At 45.0% G+C, this 16451-nt stretch overlaps 1 protein-coding gene across 2 annotated transcripts in view; it reads right to left on the bottom strand.

Moving 5' to 3' along the window:
- The window catches only part of BMP1 (bone morphogenetic protein 1), a 984430-nt gene that overhangs the window by 587432 nt on the left and 380547 nt on the right, over positions 1–16451 (bottom strand). For both annotated transcript variants that reach the window (XM_069617748.1, XM_069617749.1), the window contains exons 5-7: positions 8386–8564; positions 7397–7502; positions 67–191 (exon numbers count right to left, since the gene is read on the bottom strand). In XM_069617748.1, the coding sequence (XP_069473849.1) occupies positions 67–191; positions 7397–7502; positions 8386–8564 (410 nt within the window). The remainder of the gene's footprint in view (positions 1–66; positions 192–7396; positions 7503–8385; positions 8565–16451) is intronic.

Raw genomic sequence — 16451 nt, 5'->3', positions numbered from 1 at the left:
ACCCCAGAAGCCCATTTTCCTTCCTCGTGCCCCTGACTCTTAACATGCAGCCCAGCACTAACTCACCTGGACATTTGTAGAGCTTCCGAGCCTGGGCGATGTCTCCTTTGCTGAGCCGAGTGCGCTGGCCAATGGGGGGCCGCACCCCATTCACATCATATTTGGGCAGAATTGTGTCCAAAAAAATCCCCCTAAAGAAGAACAAAAAGAACTGGACATTGTTTAACTATATAAATGGGAAAGATTTAACAGTTAGAGGATATGTGAAGGATATGACTTGATAAGTGCTACACTGGGGGTAGAGAGGGATGTAGAAGAGGGAGAGTGGAAAGCCATCAGAACTCAGGGTGCACAAGGGGATACCAGACTGGTAACTACTTTGAGGGTCTATTTAAGTAATGTCACACATCTTGTGGGGTGGAGGGCTGGGAGGCGTGAATGGTGCCAACACTGAATGGACAGGATGGACTGGTAGGAACTCTAAAAGGTGAAACTGAACTGGTAAAAGACAAATGGAAGGCAACATGATGACTGGAGGCACAGGGGGGGGGGGGGAGACAGAACCAGTTTCACCACTGCACAGTAAGACTAGGCCTGTGCCGTTATAGATGGTAAGGGGGCTGTGCAGGTATTCCCACTTAGAGCGATGACGGATGAGTAAATACTAAGGGGAGCATTGGGAGGGCAACAGGTTCTGGACAGCTTGTTAGGATGGGAAGGTGTGGTGCGAGTGGCACTGCACAGAGTCTGTGAGGGATAATATGCACTAGTCCCATCACCGGGAGGAAGGGGACACACATGGACTGACCAGTCCAACCACAAAAGGGAAGGCCCAGACAAAAGGCCCTGTACAGCTTCTAACGAAGTGAGGAAAGGATGAGTGGCCCAAGTACAGGCCCTGACGCGTCACAACTGCATCAGTACCACCACTGAAACCTACAAATGCCATATGCACCAGTAAGGCTTTGAGCCACTTGGCTTGGAAGCCCAGTGGCCGACTGGAAACCAAACCAGGCAAGGACAAACATTAAGATTGGAACCTGAACCAACAAGTCAATATGGTTTCCTAGCTGGGACTCCTGGGGGCCCAGTGGTACCAGTGACGGCGTGGACACTCCAGCAAGTGAAATATCACAGCAGGACCCACATGGTGAAAAGGCTCCTAACCCTTGTGGGATTTGAGAGACTCCCAGGAATGGTTATGCAGGCTGAGAAAAAACACAAGATGCAAATACAAAAATGAAACAGGCTCTGAGAATGCTGGGTAGGCGTCTCAATGGCACAAGGAATGTGCAGCATGGCCACTGTCGAGAGGAAGCATTTAACTAATGCCATAAGAGGGCAAGAGGACTGCCTTCTGCCCTTACTCTGAGGGCCAACCAAAGCAGGCAATTACAGAAGCCACTGCATGCTCGACCACTCATGCCAGTGGGCAACATTTAAGCATTTACCTCACTGGAAATGGAAAAATATGTGGCCTCTTTCACTGCACTATTAACCGTGCCAATGAAAGGGTGGGAACGTTATCAAAACAAATTAATTTAATCTTTTAACCAACAAATTAGACAGAATTACAGAGCATCCAGGATGAGTCCATCAGTGAGGCCAAGAGTTGAATCAGCACACATAATAAAATTCTTGCTTAACCCCTAAAGGTGACAAGGAGACATCACATGGTCATGGGGACACAGCTCATGCAACCCCTTATTGAAGGTGCCCCCCTCCCCCCCACCCCCTCACCAAGTCTTGAACAGGCTAAGACATTTCAATTCCTCATTACTTCTTAAAAGCAAGATTTTGTATTTTTATAAACTGATAGTGGCCGACAAAAGCCAAAATGACTAAATGCAAGAAATTAAACATCTTATCTTAACTTTTTATATCTTGCAGTGAAGGAAGGAGAAGAATTCAGATAACCTTAAGGTATCTATATTGGGATCCTAACAACAAACTGAGGCAAAGGCAGACCCACGTAAGGCATTGCAGGACTAGTTGGATTTTTCCAAGCAAGCTCTGCAGCTGAATAATGTTACATATCTAAGATGTCTTGATTTGGCTAACTCTACAATACGTTAGCTGAAGTAACTTTTCTATACGTGAATGGGGATAACAGAAGCATCTGTCCATCCTTTTCTTGCAACTAGTTCTTAGTACTACCAGTAGGGTTGGTGTCAGCCAGATCAGAGAGCTTGTGTGGTCAGAGCTGTGGATAATATTTGGAGGACATGGTGATGCTGTGGTTTCCAATAGTTTGTAGGCGAGGTACAATACCTTGAAAGGGACATTGGCACTGGGAGCAAGTGGAGCTTGGAAGGCAGGCAGAAAGCAGTTGGGATTTCTTTTTGTCTGATCGATATGCATTTTAGATTGTTTGTAAACCACAAATTTAGTACTCTGGCTGTGCCTGACCGTAGGTTACTCAAAACGGCAGGATTTTTTTAAAGAAGCTTCAGTTGGAAGAATCGAGATTTCCAAACACAACAGATTGGCAGTCAAGTCTGAGGCGTGTATTCCAAGATAATCCAATGCTGAGCTCTTTTTGATACTTGGTGTACTGTCTCCACAAAGTAGGTGGTGTGACGAATCACAGGTATTCGTCCCTTTCCCCTCCTCAAAGGGGCGGACTCCCCCGCCCCGTGAGGCTAGGGAGGTGAGCCCGCTCCGCAAGACCCTCCCCCCCCCCCCAGGGGGTCGAGGCAAGTGGGACCTCACATGGAGAGACTTCCCCTTTGGGGACAAGGACTCCCGTTCATGTGAGGAACTTCCTAGGCCATCCACCATAGCCGCATACATGGGACTACCTGTTGGAATAAATAACATGTCATCTTTAATGTTGGCTGAAGGGAATGCAAAAGAAATCCATTTGTGAAAGAAAAAGATGATGTCTCCTTAATGAGGGAAATGTATTTAACTGAGATGAGTAGGAGAGAAGAGGGAGAGCCTGGTGTGCAGGGGAAGCCCCCGGACGACATTATGCCTTGTGGAGGTGGAACGAAGGCAAGTCGTGGAACACGCGACTTTCAAAAGGCAGAGAATGCCAGCACGAGACGCTGGAGGCACGGCTTGTGTTGATGCAAGAAAGGCATAGTGCAGAAAGGAAGAGCAACAAGCAATCCAAATGGTCGGCAGGACGCCTGAAGAAAGACAGACCGCCAGTAAAGGAAGCAGGCAAAGCTTCCAGCCGACAGCGCGAGGGCAGAGAAGTAACCCTACAAGGAACCTAGAAGGGGAATCCGATGAGAGAGAGGAACGAGAAAGCACACGTGAGTATGAGCCGAGCCTCGCCATGATCCTGGGAAAGAGGTACCAGGGAAACCAGGAGGCCACTGAGGCATTGTTATAAACCCAAAGAAACTAACCCCATTTTTAAGAACAAGAAAATAAGAGTAAGACTGCATAATTGGAGTTGGAAATAAGTAACAAATAAATGGTTGGGGAAGAGGGTTAAGGAGAGCAACTTGTCCCAGTCATAAGGATAAGAAACTAACATTAAGAATTTCTAATTGAACTTATAAACCAGTAACAAATAGCCCAAATAAGGAAGAGGGTTATTATATGCAGAGAGAGACTCATTCCGGTCCCAAGGATGAGATACCAAAAGAGAAATCAGTTAAGAAAAGAAGTAAGAAGACTAACAGAGGGGTTGAAACAACCCAGGTGGGGAACAAGGAGATACTGGAAACAAGGTCCCTGTGAGGAAGGAAACAAACCCTATGTCGGCAGAATTGAACACTGGTGCAAGTCTAACATAAGAATATGTAATGAGAAACGGGATATAAAGATCTTGAATGAACAAGATGATAAAAGAGACATTGTAAGACAGAACAGTTACGATGAAGAAAGCCTAAAAATGGGACACAATAAACCCATCTCAGGAAAGCCTGAATGTAAAAAGAGGAAAGTCTACAAGTGATGACAAGAGTGTGAGAAAGTGTGTGAAGGGAAGCTGTTGTAAATATAGAACCACAGACAATACAAAAGCCAAGACTATTCTTGAAGAACTACAATAATTGATTTTAAAGACTATCCAAGGAAATTATGTCGAGAAACAGGTCTGCCATAGAGAAAAACTGTAAACAAAAACTTGTTTGAAGTGTGGAGGCATCATGAAGAAGGACAGAGACAACAGATGCAAAATAAAAACTTATTAACTTGCATGTCAGGAGGGAAAAAGGCCTAACTTGCCCTATGCCAAGGTGAGATTTTCCTACCTGAAGAAAACTAAGGAAAGTCAGAGTCAAAGAGTCAATCTGAAGAATCTGTATCAAAAACCACCCTCACAACTAAATCTGTACAATGTGCAAGGATGTCAGCAACCAAAAAGAAAACGGTTTAACCGAAAGTTCTGAGGTTCTTCAAGCTCACAGCTTTCCTTAAGTCCCCTTCCCCAAGAGTGAAACACTTCCACAAAAAAGTCTCAAAATTATCTTCTGTGCACTTAAAAGGAAAACGTTTGAATCAGGGCCCGGGTTTCCCGTCCAAGATTTCAGTAACAGCTAAAAAAAAAAGTAATGTATCCTTGTTAAATTTCCAAAGTTCAAGTTGCAACACCTTTTGTTTGTAGGTTTCTTAAAGTCACATTCAATTTTAGAACTCAAGCTGCTGTGGCTTGTTTGTTCTTTAATGTTGTATTCATTCCATTATTTAGTATAACATATGTTGTTTAAATTTGACTTTCTGTTCTTTGTTTGGCTTCAAAATGTTCAGTATACAATATTCATTCGTTTTGCTTCTTATTCCTTCGCACTCTGTTGTTCAATAAGTGTTTTTTTTCCCTTTAATTGGATGGCCCAGTGTCCGAGACCTTCAAAAAAGTGTTTCTTGCTACACGCAACCACTCCGACACACGGTATCCTTAGCTTTTCCCGGCTCTTTGGCAATTGACAAGGAAGGATCGGAGACTTTCGAAAACGTGCTTATTGAAGGCACGTGCCCACTGCGATAGAAGTATTGAACGTAATGCAAAGTTCATACAGTCGAGCACTGGGATTCCCATTCATTAGAAACTCACTGGTTGCTTTCCCAGTTCTGATTATAGAGCGGATCACAGAGCCTTCTGGTTTTAGCTTTAGGGCTCCAACTCAAGCCCTTCAGACACCCATGTGTAGGTTGTCTCCCCTCACCATGCTCAGCCAGCTCCAGGAAGTCCGAAATCCCCCACCATGCTTCCATGCACCGCCTCTCTCCTTGGTCCACAGCATCTCAGCGTTCTGCTCCTGCTGCTTGCACCGACCGCGTTGCTGCTCCTCTTGCCGCCCCTGTCGCTTTGTCCTCCACTGGGCAGGTCTCCTTTTACACCTGCAGACCCTTGACAGGCTGCAAATGTGAACACTCAATTAACCGTGCCTGACCACAATTAGAGGGTCGTGCATAGCCTTCACAGATCTTAACAGGAATCTTCCTCGTCCCAGTACCATAGTGGTAAAAGAGCGTAGTGTTCATTGCTCTTAGTTACTTCTTCTTCGCCCCAGTACTGTCAACTGTCAATTATGGAGAAATTAGGATAACTGGCTTAGAACTGCCTATGAAGGTTGGGGAAGGGTTGGTTGTCAATAGGAAAAGGGGGATACCATGTCTCGCCCAAGGGAACGCCACTGCCCTTCCCTGAGAACCATCCACCCAGGTGATCCACCCTCGCTTCTCCACCCTCTCCCCACTCTGCCTCCTCCTCCCCCCTGCAACCCCAAGGTCGGGATTCGATAGCGATAGTCTTTCCTTGGCCATCTGCAGAGAGGATCCAAGGGGTTTAGGAGTGAGTGAATACCGTCAGGTTTCTCACAGAAGACAGAGGACAAGACCAGGTGAAGGGAAGACATTCTCTTGGTCTATAAAGTTAAGTTAAATATAGTGGTAGGTTCAGATAGAGTTAGTTTGGATGGAGAACATGTTTACTTTGGATTTCCTGACAACTGATGAGCACGTGTAGTTTCCTTAGATAGGTAGGGTATTCCCTTTAGTGATAGGGAAAGTTAGGCCCTTTTCTTAGAAGTTTAATAAAGGTATTGTATTATGTCCTTTTTCTTGGCAGCTGGCATTTGGGTCAGAGTGCACAAATCCGAGTTTGAGTTCCTGTGTTTGAGCCTGTTCTTCAGTATCTATGCCTTGAGGGCCTACAGGTTGAAGGACAGCACTGAAGTAAGTGATTGCTCCTGTATCAGGCAGGCATCTTTGTGTGGAAGTTCACCTTCTAGCCTATCTTAAGAAGAGGGACATTAGTTCTCTCATTTTTTAAAGAGGACGTGAGAGGAGTAAAATGGGGAAGAGGGGGCATGTTTGGAGGAAACTGCATGGTGACACGACACACCAAGCTTTATTCTCAGTTTTTGGTCCAGCTACAATGATGAGGGCGTTGCTATGGTTCACAGTAGCAAATGCTACACGTGATGGGGGTGGGGGGGTAATTGTCTGCGATACTGAGCAGATTTCTTGGAACCAAGATTACAGGAGAGTTCATTGCATGGTGGGGATGAAACCCTGGTAGGTATTTGTCCATCAATTGTCAAAGTCGCAGTATAATCTATGAACCCTCCAAGACATAAATAAATACAGTCTTCTAATTGGACCGTGGGTGTCACTGCTAAATCAGTATATGTTCCTTCCAGGATCTCACCAAATGTCACACTGACTAGCTCCTTTATGCTGCTGTGGAGTGTTGATTCCAACATACCTGTTACAGATGTGCTTGAAAAGACCTAGGGAAAGTTTGGGCTAATTGAAAATGTATCTTTTGAGTGGCCACACCTACTGGCCCCTCTTAAGGCATGTAAATGTTTGCCTAATATTTTGTTACAGATCTTTACCGAGCTTTTAAGACTCTATTGGTCTTCTGCTCTCTCATGTGCCGATTTGTTGTCCTTTCAGCAAGTAAAATGACCGAATTGTGCATGTTATTGATCTGTTCATGCCTCTCGCTAAATTGAAAATTTGTAAAAAAAATAAAATCACACTAAACCTGCAGGGCGAGCTCCTTCGTTTACATATCCGACCTAAGAGAAATGCACTTGCCCCATGGTGGCGGGTGATAACATATTTGCCAGTGTTTTCTGTAAAATGGAGTACGTCACCATAAGCACACGTCAGATTTGGTGCAATGCTGCCACCCAAAAGCCCAGCCATGCAAAGTGAACATTTTATTTGCCAGTAACTGCAAACAAAGTTGGTTTGCAGTAAATGTCAAGTAAAGGTTTCAAATATCCCCATACTCGCAAGCAAGGTCAAGTACCATGCAAATGGCGCTCACCCTTCATAAAATCTACTTGCCAATGCGTGTGGGCTAGTAGATTTTTTTGTGAGCCCTGCTTATGGATGATACCAGGTGTGTAAGCCCTGTGAGTAAGTACATCATCTCTTCTCCTCCATCCCCACCCCAACCATTAATCCCAACCTTATGTCTTACCTGGAGAACGTGTTGCGTGCATAGTGCATAATGCTGTCAAAGTCATAGATTTCTCCCAAAGATTCCACTTCCTCAGGTTCCATCTTCAGAAAGTTATACTCCTGCCCTGCGGAAATAGTGGGGAGAGCGCACCATTGTGGAGGTTAGAAACACACACACCCTGGCCCAACTAATCCCACTGCTATGTTTTACTCTAGCCAGGCATGGTCACCGAAATTCAGGAAGGGGCCATTTTCAACACCCTACTCCTGATTGACCAGGAATTGGCATGTTCCAGCATACACCCTCTAGCTACGCAGATAGTCGTAGAGCCCATCACTGCACTTAACACCAAAAATGCCCAGGAAGGGGCTACCGCAGCAGCCCATCTTCGATCAATCAGGGCTGGTCGTTTTGCCTCACTCAGAGCCATAGGAAGTGGCTTATTGCATAATACGTGCCAGGTAGGAAGGCTCCTATTGCAAAACTCTTCCCCATCACTAACTACGGAAGGGCCCATCACTGCTCCCCACCCATGGCCAGCAAAACAGTACCTTTATGCATTACTTGGCCCCCTGCATCGCCCACGGGTCTGTGGGGAAGGGGCAGAATGCACCGTCTCACACCCTGCCAACATGGCTAAGTAGAACCATTGTATCACTCCTCCCATCCAAACAAAGCCTAGAAAGACCATGTGCGGTCTATGGTTTCACCCCATCGGTCAGGCACTCCCGCCAAGCACATGGAGCACCAGAATAAAAGCATTGCTTTGCTAAGCCCATAGAAACAGGTTGGTGTCATGGCCATACTGGTGGTCAGGGAACAGTGGCGAGGTTACACCTTCATAGGGATGGGGAAAAGGTGAACCAAGCAATTGTTAAATAGTGCAGGGGCTAAGGATACTAAGAAGTGGAGTATAGCCCATAGAATGTCAAACACGAACGGCATGCAAGTGCTGCCTTCATCTGGATAACAGAACATGCAGTCAAACGAGCCCACCCACACTTTACCTGGCTGTATATTCTCCCGTATGATGGAGACATGATCGTCCCTGTCCGGGCGTGTGTGTTCGTGCCAGAAGCCTATAACATGGCCAAGTTCATGCACCACTATTCCAAACTTGTCACAGTTTTTCCCAATAGAGATGGCCTGGGGTCCTCCTCCTCGGCGGCCCACATATGAACAGCACCTGTAGGGAGCAAACAAGAAAGAGGCCCACAGGGCAGGGAACATGTTAGATCTCAGCTGCGCCGTCGCCTGCACCTAGCATAGAGGAATATAGGGGGTGAACCTGAAGCAGCTGCCCCATGACCAAGCTGGCACTTCCAATCGTGAAGAGGGTGCACAATACAGAATAAAAGCTGGACAAAAAGCCGAGAAAAAATGGCAGGAGCTCTAGAACGCTCAGTAAGCATGCAGAACAGTATAGACCATTGCAATGGGCAAATCAATACTGCGCCCCTTAAGGGGCAGTCAAAGGTCACAGATTATACTGAGAGGTTCACTGGGAACGACATGTGAACTGTCCATTTCAATCGGACACTACCAGGCATTGGGCGATCTGATTATCAACATATTAAATCCCGCTCCCCTGGTCTTGGTGAATGGGGCAGCTAATGCCTAGCATACAGTGCCTGCGAGCAAATCACGTAAAAGGTCCAATCCATGCATATACTCTAGGAATGACTAACTGGGATGGTGATTCCACGTGGCCACTCTCCTAGCAGCGACTGACTGAAAAGGCTTCTGGTAGCAATCGCATCATTCACTTTAGACTGTCTTCTCCCGCTGAGGTCAGAGGGCGATCTTGAGCTGCAGTTATCCATGGGGCATGATTAACTGTAAAAATCCCACGTGGTGCCTCCACTGTTAAGTTCTGACTATTAGGTGGCGTTAACTACAAGCCAAAACTATTGCATTCGAGTACAGCTATAAAAAACGGATACGAGGAGGGACACAACACTTTACTTATTTATCCACCCATTGACTGCCCATTGCCATGCTGATCCCTATGGCCATCCCCACCCACTTCCCGCCCAAAACACATCCTCCTGGGATCTCTGAGCTAGCTGTATGGAGCCTTACCACCACACGTTGAGTTCGAAGTGCCCGCCAGTGCTTTTTTCTTCTGAGAGTTGATGACTTAATTGGAGCTACCGGTGTAATAAAAATGTCAACCAGGTCTGCATTCAGCCACTTGATTTATAAGCACTATGCATGTCCTTCACTGACTGGTAAAGCCAACAGCTTCATCTTGAGTGTTTGTATTAGGCATTTGCCAGCCAGTGTCACTGCATTTAGTTTACGGGACTATTGTGAACATTCTTGTTTACAGACTAGAGTAAGTAAAGCTGAAATAGTGGCACTCCTCTGAAGATCTGCAAAGCTGCGCTGCAGCTTGTACTTTAAAGCTGAAGTGAAAACCATTGATAAAAAGGTTGCAGGGCTGGGGGCATAGACAGTAATGTGGGACCCTTTTTCTCCTTGCCATAAAATGACCGTTTTGGTTTCGTTTTTTTATAAAGCACGTTATGTTGCTTTATAAGAGGGGAGGTACAATAAAACAAAAGCTTTAAGAAAACGAATTCAAACAATTCAAATGTTTTGAAAAAACATTTGTAAAAGTTTCTTGCATTAGGTTTTTTCTTAAAGAAAATGTAAAGCCATTACAAATGTCGAATGCATGTGTCCGACATACACTTACACTGGGTAGAGCACTAGAATCCGCAGATCACTGCGATGATCAAGTGAGGAGAGTAGTAGATCCTGCAGCCGGTGAGTGGTTCTTGAAAGACGGTGCTCTTCCGTCTTGGCGAAGTTTAGAGTAGGTGTTGGTGAAGAACCTCACTCAAACCAGGCGCTAGCTCACGAATGTTGTTGGTATCGATATGTACCATTGGGCTCATAAGTAACTGGATACAAAGTCTTGTTGCTTGGTGTCTTAAGAGTGCTTTCATCGAAAGATTGACGCGACCGCTTATCGTCTTGCAGTGGCCTCCTGGCCGAACAGGTTACTGTACAGGTTAACAAACAGAGCCACCAAGCTGGAGCTTGCATTCCACTTACATTCTTCTTGCTCTAAAACTACACGCCTTGAAAAAGACCAGTTGGGTCGAAACACGTGTCGGCACATATGTTTAATTAAAGCACACTAAGACACTAAGCAACACGACTCTGTATCCCGTCACTTATCTCAATGGTACATTCCAATGCTAACAACATTCATGAGCCAGCGCCTGGTCTGAGCGAGGTTCTTCACCAACACCTACTATACAATTACACCACTCAATTCCCGTTCTGGAAACTGGACACTGCAGCAGGAGCAGGTTAGTTGAGATCAGTGAAAAGATGAAACACATTTACTGTATGGAGCCAAAATTAAATTGCAATTCTATTTTAATATTGCCTCAAATGATCTTTGCTTTTTCTCAAGTAATGCCTTGGCACAGACAAGAATGGCATGCAGGTCGAGAGAATCTTATTATATGTATACTGTGCAGCTATTAAGCTTAAGCCATAATGACGTGGATCTAAAAATAAGGTATCAGATGTGCAAATGTCCAGGCCCAAGTGTCTGGCTTTGCTTACTCTGCTTGGGCCCAGTAAGGACGGTGAAAAGGAGCGGATGTAGCTTGCAATTTGAGGAGCAGACTCCACTTCTTGCAAAATGCCCGTTTAAAACCAGCATTGCGGGACTAATTGCTTCTCACTCCCATATGTCTCATTGCATGCACAGAGCGCTGTCCACACAGCGCAGAAATGGTCCAAGCTCCACATGCATGTTCGTTTTGTGGCACCATGTGCAGCAGCCTGGCTCCAGGAGCCTGGCTCATGGAGTTGTGTCACAGCACAAGACCTTTTGGTGGCACTCACTGTACGCCGCCATTGGAAACGTGGTCTTACCACCAAAAAGGGGGTTGCAGTTTGCATCTACGGTACAGACTTTAATAGTGGCAAGGGTTTCCTCTCTTTCTTTACTCAAGCGTGTGCACTTTGCCATTACTATAGTATCCATTTGTGAGGAATCGTTAAGCTCACTTGAGACACATCCCCAAAATTCCACTTTCCAGGGACACAGACCCTTGACATAGTGCCAGACGCTGAATGGCAGCAAGGTGCCAATGCTGCGCCAGTCTCTGATCCCTTCAGGATCAGATCCTATGCCACACTGGCAAGGGAAACCTCATACCACTTAAACACCATAGGTGAGCAAGGTGGTCAAGATGCCCAAACCCGGCCAGTGGAAGAACGGCAAAACATCAACTGTTAATGGAAATTTGTCTGACATTGTCACCCAGGGGTCCCTGATGCTGTCTTGCGCTATGAGTTGGGTCTTTTGTCAAACGCCTCGCATGTGGCATGGAAGCAAATTTGTTTATTTTCGAAAATAAAGTCAGGTGTTAAACCCTCCGCTGACAGTATTCATATTATGGTGAAACACGATGTGGATTTTCCACTCTTGCGGGCATCATCCCATCCCAAAAAAAGAAACTGTGGGAGTGGGATTGGATTTTTATCATACAAGAGGTGTGCAGTTAAAGTTCTTTTCTGGAATACTCCTTGATGCAAGACCTTTTGGGGCCCTGCCATCAACCTGTTCAAGTTCCTGTGTTCTTCATGGAGGGATCAACTTCTGCGCTTGCGACTGAATTTACTCCCTACAGGAGAAATTTTAGGAGCTCGGGAGGGAGTGGAGCACAATCACAGAACTTGTAGGTTTTGCAACTCTGCGACTACAGTCGAAACCATTATGCATGTGCTATTGGTGTGCGAGTCCTTGAATCGCCACCCTCTGCATTTTTTATCTCTTCTCTGTGACTTTAATAATCCATCTGTCGCTTATGTATGGCAGCAAATGATGACATCTGGCGTAACTGTTGGGCTCTAGCAGCACTTCGCTTTCTGAAAGACTTGTTTCTTAACCTGGGCTTCATATGTTTGAATCATTATTGGTCTTAATATGATACATAAAAAATGCACTGTAATATTTGACGTTTCTTAAAGGGCATTTTTTTTATTATCGTTTCACTGAAAAAAATACAATGAATGGTTTGATTATTCTTATTGAATTTTAGACATTGTGTGTTTTTATTTCTTTATATGCTTTCTGTGAAAACATTTTATGAATATGTTTCACAATAAACAATAATAAAAAAATTGTCTGTTTAAACTACACATTTTCCTCTGCTTCAACAGACAGAATATAAAACCAATTATGGGTGTACAAGCAAGAAAGAGTGGGTACAAAACTAAAAAAGTGAAGAAAAAGAACGGGAAGGGGCACATATTTCAGAATTACAAATCAAAAGCTTAGTTTCTTTTGGCGATTGCCAGGAACCAGTCGATAGATGCTCCCGCAAATACTCTGGTCGGTAACACTTCCTTCCATCTTCTCTTTCTGCATGTGGGTCTCAGTTCCTGCCTGAAGTATATTGTGTTTTTGCGATATGGCCCCCCCTCCTCATTTCCCATCGCACTGTCGGCCTGGCTATTTAAAGCTTCCACTAATATTGCTTTGTAAACGGATGGCAATGACTGGAGACGCTACATAAGGAACCTTCAGGTGGATTTCCTCTTTTGCAGTAGGATACCTTGGAGCATTCGTTGCCATCTCACTCTGTTCGCAGTATGGGCTGAGGAAATCTCTGATCGTTCCCTAATGACCAGGTCTGGAACGGCATCCCCTACATTCAGCATTTGTCTTTAACTGATATTTTAGGGGAGAACTTTAGGGGATAACCAACTTCGTACTTATGGATGCAGGCTTCATGCTAACTCGGGATAGCACATTCAGCAACCAGGCGCACGGCATCAAGCACGCTTCTGTCAACCAACATCACTGCTTCTTTCACGTAATCTCATCCTGAAGTGAAGGAGACATTTGTGTACACCTTACGCTCAGCCCAAAGTCAAATGCGTCACTCCCTCCGTCCCATGGGCTGAGACGCGAATGACCATGTGAAGCACTTGAGGGTATCCACCGACCCACGTCTCAGCCTGGTGAAAATACGCGAAAGTAACTACTAGCTCAATTCACATTCTTGACAATTGAAAATGTAAAAGTGGTATTTGGTATAGCAACCTGTGCCATTTGGCAGCCGCTTGGTACATGCCTCAAGTAGAGGTTCAGCAAGGGTAGAGACAGGTGCAAGCCCACAGTGCTTAATGGGCGCAGGTGTGAAGTACCGGATTCCTGTGCCGGTATTCCTCAAGGTGGTTTACAGCAGTGACTCTTGGATATCCGTCTAGCCAGAGGGAAAAGCCCAAGATCAATTAGCTACCAGTGCTGGTATGCCAGGAGAGTCGCTGGTCTTGAAGATGGGGGTGTAAGCAATAAGTGATGTCCCTTAAACAATAGAGCCCTGGTTATTCAGACTCCCACATCCCACTTTCTACAAAGTCCCAGCAAATAAAATCTTACATTAGCACCTTCAACACCATTCGTATTTATTTTAGTATTTATAATGCGCCGGTAGCTCGCAAGCCTCAGGCGCAGATACAAGGACACAAGAGACAAACAGACAGCGACTAAACAAGAGGACGGGACGACCATATAAATTTACTCTGAGCTAGGCCTTGACGGGGGATGTCGTTTATTTACAAATATGGGTTTTCACCTGTTTACGGAAGCGGATGTAGTTGGTTTCCAATCTTATGTGGTCTGGGAGATTGTTCCAAAGAGAGGCTGCGATGGTCGGGAAGGATCTGCCTAGGCCGCTTTTGAGTTTGTGTGGGACCACTGAGATTTTACCAACGTGGGACGATCTCAGTGTTCTACTTGGAAAATATGGTTTAATCCTGGTTTTTAGGTAAGCAGGGGCTTTACCATGAATACATCTGTGCACGATGCTTAAGGTCTTGAAGTGTACCCTGTCTTCGATTTTTAACCAGTGAAGCTCCCTTCTGGAATTGCTAACGTGCTCTGATCTAGTTTTGAGCTTAACGATTCTAACCGCATTGTTTTGGACAACTTGGTAACCTTGCAGACACTGCTTGGAGGCACCCAGGACTAGAGTGTTGCCATAGTCAAGTCCCGACATGATAGTCGCTCTTGCTATGGTCGCGCAGTTGACCTCTGATATGAAGGGTCTAATAGCTTTTATTAGTCTGAGGTGGTAGGCATAGTTTTTTTTTTTAATATATTGTACTTGGGCATCCGCCCCAAGCGATGCTTCTAGCATCATACCGAGGGTTTTAACCTTACACAGGACTGGTATGGGTGTGTCTTTAATCTGGAAGGATTTATAGGAGGAGATAGTTTTGCTCTGGCTGAAGATGAGCCAAATATCATAAGCTCTGTTTTTTTTCCATTGAGGCACATCCAATTGGAGTCCATCCATCGCTCCACGTTGTTATAGATCATGGTAAGTTGCTCACTATCTTTCTGATAGTTGCCACTTAACTCAAACACCAGCTGCATGTCGTCAGCGTAGTTTGTGAAATAGGTGTCGATATGATCAAGGACAGGGCATAGGTACCTCAGGTAGAGGTTGAATAGCAGTGGTGACATGCTGGCTCCTTGCGGGACTCCACAGAGGATTTCCTTTTCCAAGGAGAACTTGTCCCCCCAATGGACCCTAGATATCCTATCTATTAAGAAAGACATTATCCAGCCGATGGCTTCATCAGAGCAGTTGGTGGTCTTTTTTAGTGCCTTCTGGAGAAGGTTATGGTCGAGGAGGTCAAACGCAGCACTGAGGTCAAGGAGAATGAGCAGACCTGTCCTACCCTTGTCAATAATGCTAAGCATTTTGGTCTGTAGGTCTAGCATGGCCGTCTCAGTGCTGTGGGCAGGGCGGAAGCCTGACTGTTGTGTGTGTAGGGAGTTGGAAGCCTCCACATGTGCCTGGAGCTGCATGGTGCCGATCTTATCCATGATTTTAAGGACAAAATTGCAGTTAGTTATAGGTCTAAGGTTATTAGGATCTCGTTGGTCGAGATTGGGTTTCTTAACCGGTGGCGTTACTGTGACCTTTTTGATTGCATTAGGGACTTTCTGATCTCTGAAGGAGGCCTTGATGATCTTAGTTAATGTAGGGGCGAATATGTCAGTGTTGTCCAGTATTATTTTGGGCGGAATGATATTCTCTGAACATGTCGTAGGTTTCATGGATGCAAGTACCTTGGTCATTTCACTGCTGGTAATTTGTGTAAACTTGAAAGTTTCAATATGTGATGGAGCGGTCTCATCTGGCAAAGTGACTGTCGTTTTTTTGTTAGTCATGGAGTTTGTGATAGAATCCCTAGCTTTGGATATTTTATTGAAGAAGGCGATCTGGGTTGCATCACATTCTTCTTGAGAGGGTTGGAAAGGAGGGGTGATGGCTCTGGATTTTTCTATACATTTAAGGATGTTGAAAAGTTTGCTGGTGGAGTTAGCGGCTGTAGAGATCTGTTCATTATAGAAGTTTTTCTTGGCCTCTTTTATCATGTGTTTATATTTTACTTCACTTTCCTTCCATAGGGCTTTATTGGCAGATGAGGGTTTTTTTTGCCAAACATTTTCTCTGATTCGTTTGTCCCTTTTTTGTTCTGCCAGTTCTTTGGAGAACCATTGTTTTTTTGGGAGGGTCTAGTAGACTTGGTTTGAAGGGGCGCTACTTGATTCGTAAGTTTTTCAAGATGGCTAAATAAGTTGGATAGTAAAGTTTCACAAGAGTCGTTCTCAGCTTGGTCATTTTCAACATTAGCCAAGCATTGTATGAGATGGTTCCTATCAATGTTTTTGTAGTTTCGGTATGCTGAAAGGATGGGACAGTTGGGAGTTTTAGGTTTGGGAAGAGGCAGGACGATTTGGAAAGAAATGCTGTGGTGATCTGACCATATGCAAAGTTCAGTCTTGAACTCTCTAGTTTCAAGGTTATTAGAGACGACCCAGTCGAGAAGATGACCGCTGTCCATTGTGGGCTCTTGGTTATTGATCTTAAAGTCAATATTGTTTTGGGATCTTTGTAGTTTGCCGGCTTCTTTATCTTTGGTATCACCATACCAATGATTGAAGTCACCCATAACTAGTGTGGCTGTGTTCGGTCCTTTGAGCATGTTTAGCTGGTGTGTTATTTCATCATTAAAGTCT

The sequence above is a fragment of the Ambystoma mexicanum genome, chromosome 10, assembly GCF_040938575.1.
Source record: "Ambystoma mexicanum isolate Mex_15411 chromosome 10, UKY_AmexF1_1, whole genome shotgun sequence".
NCBI classification, from domain to species: domain Eukaryota; kingdom Metazoa; phylum Chordata; class Amphibia; order Caudata; family Ambystomatidae; genus Ambystoma; species Ambystoma mexicanum.
This window is presented reverse-complemented; position numbering and strand designations above follow the sequence as displayed.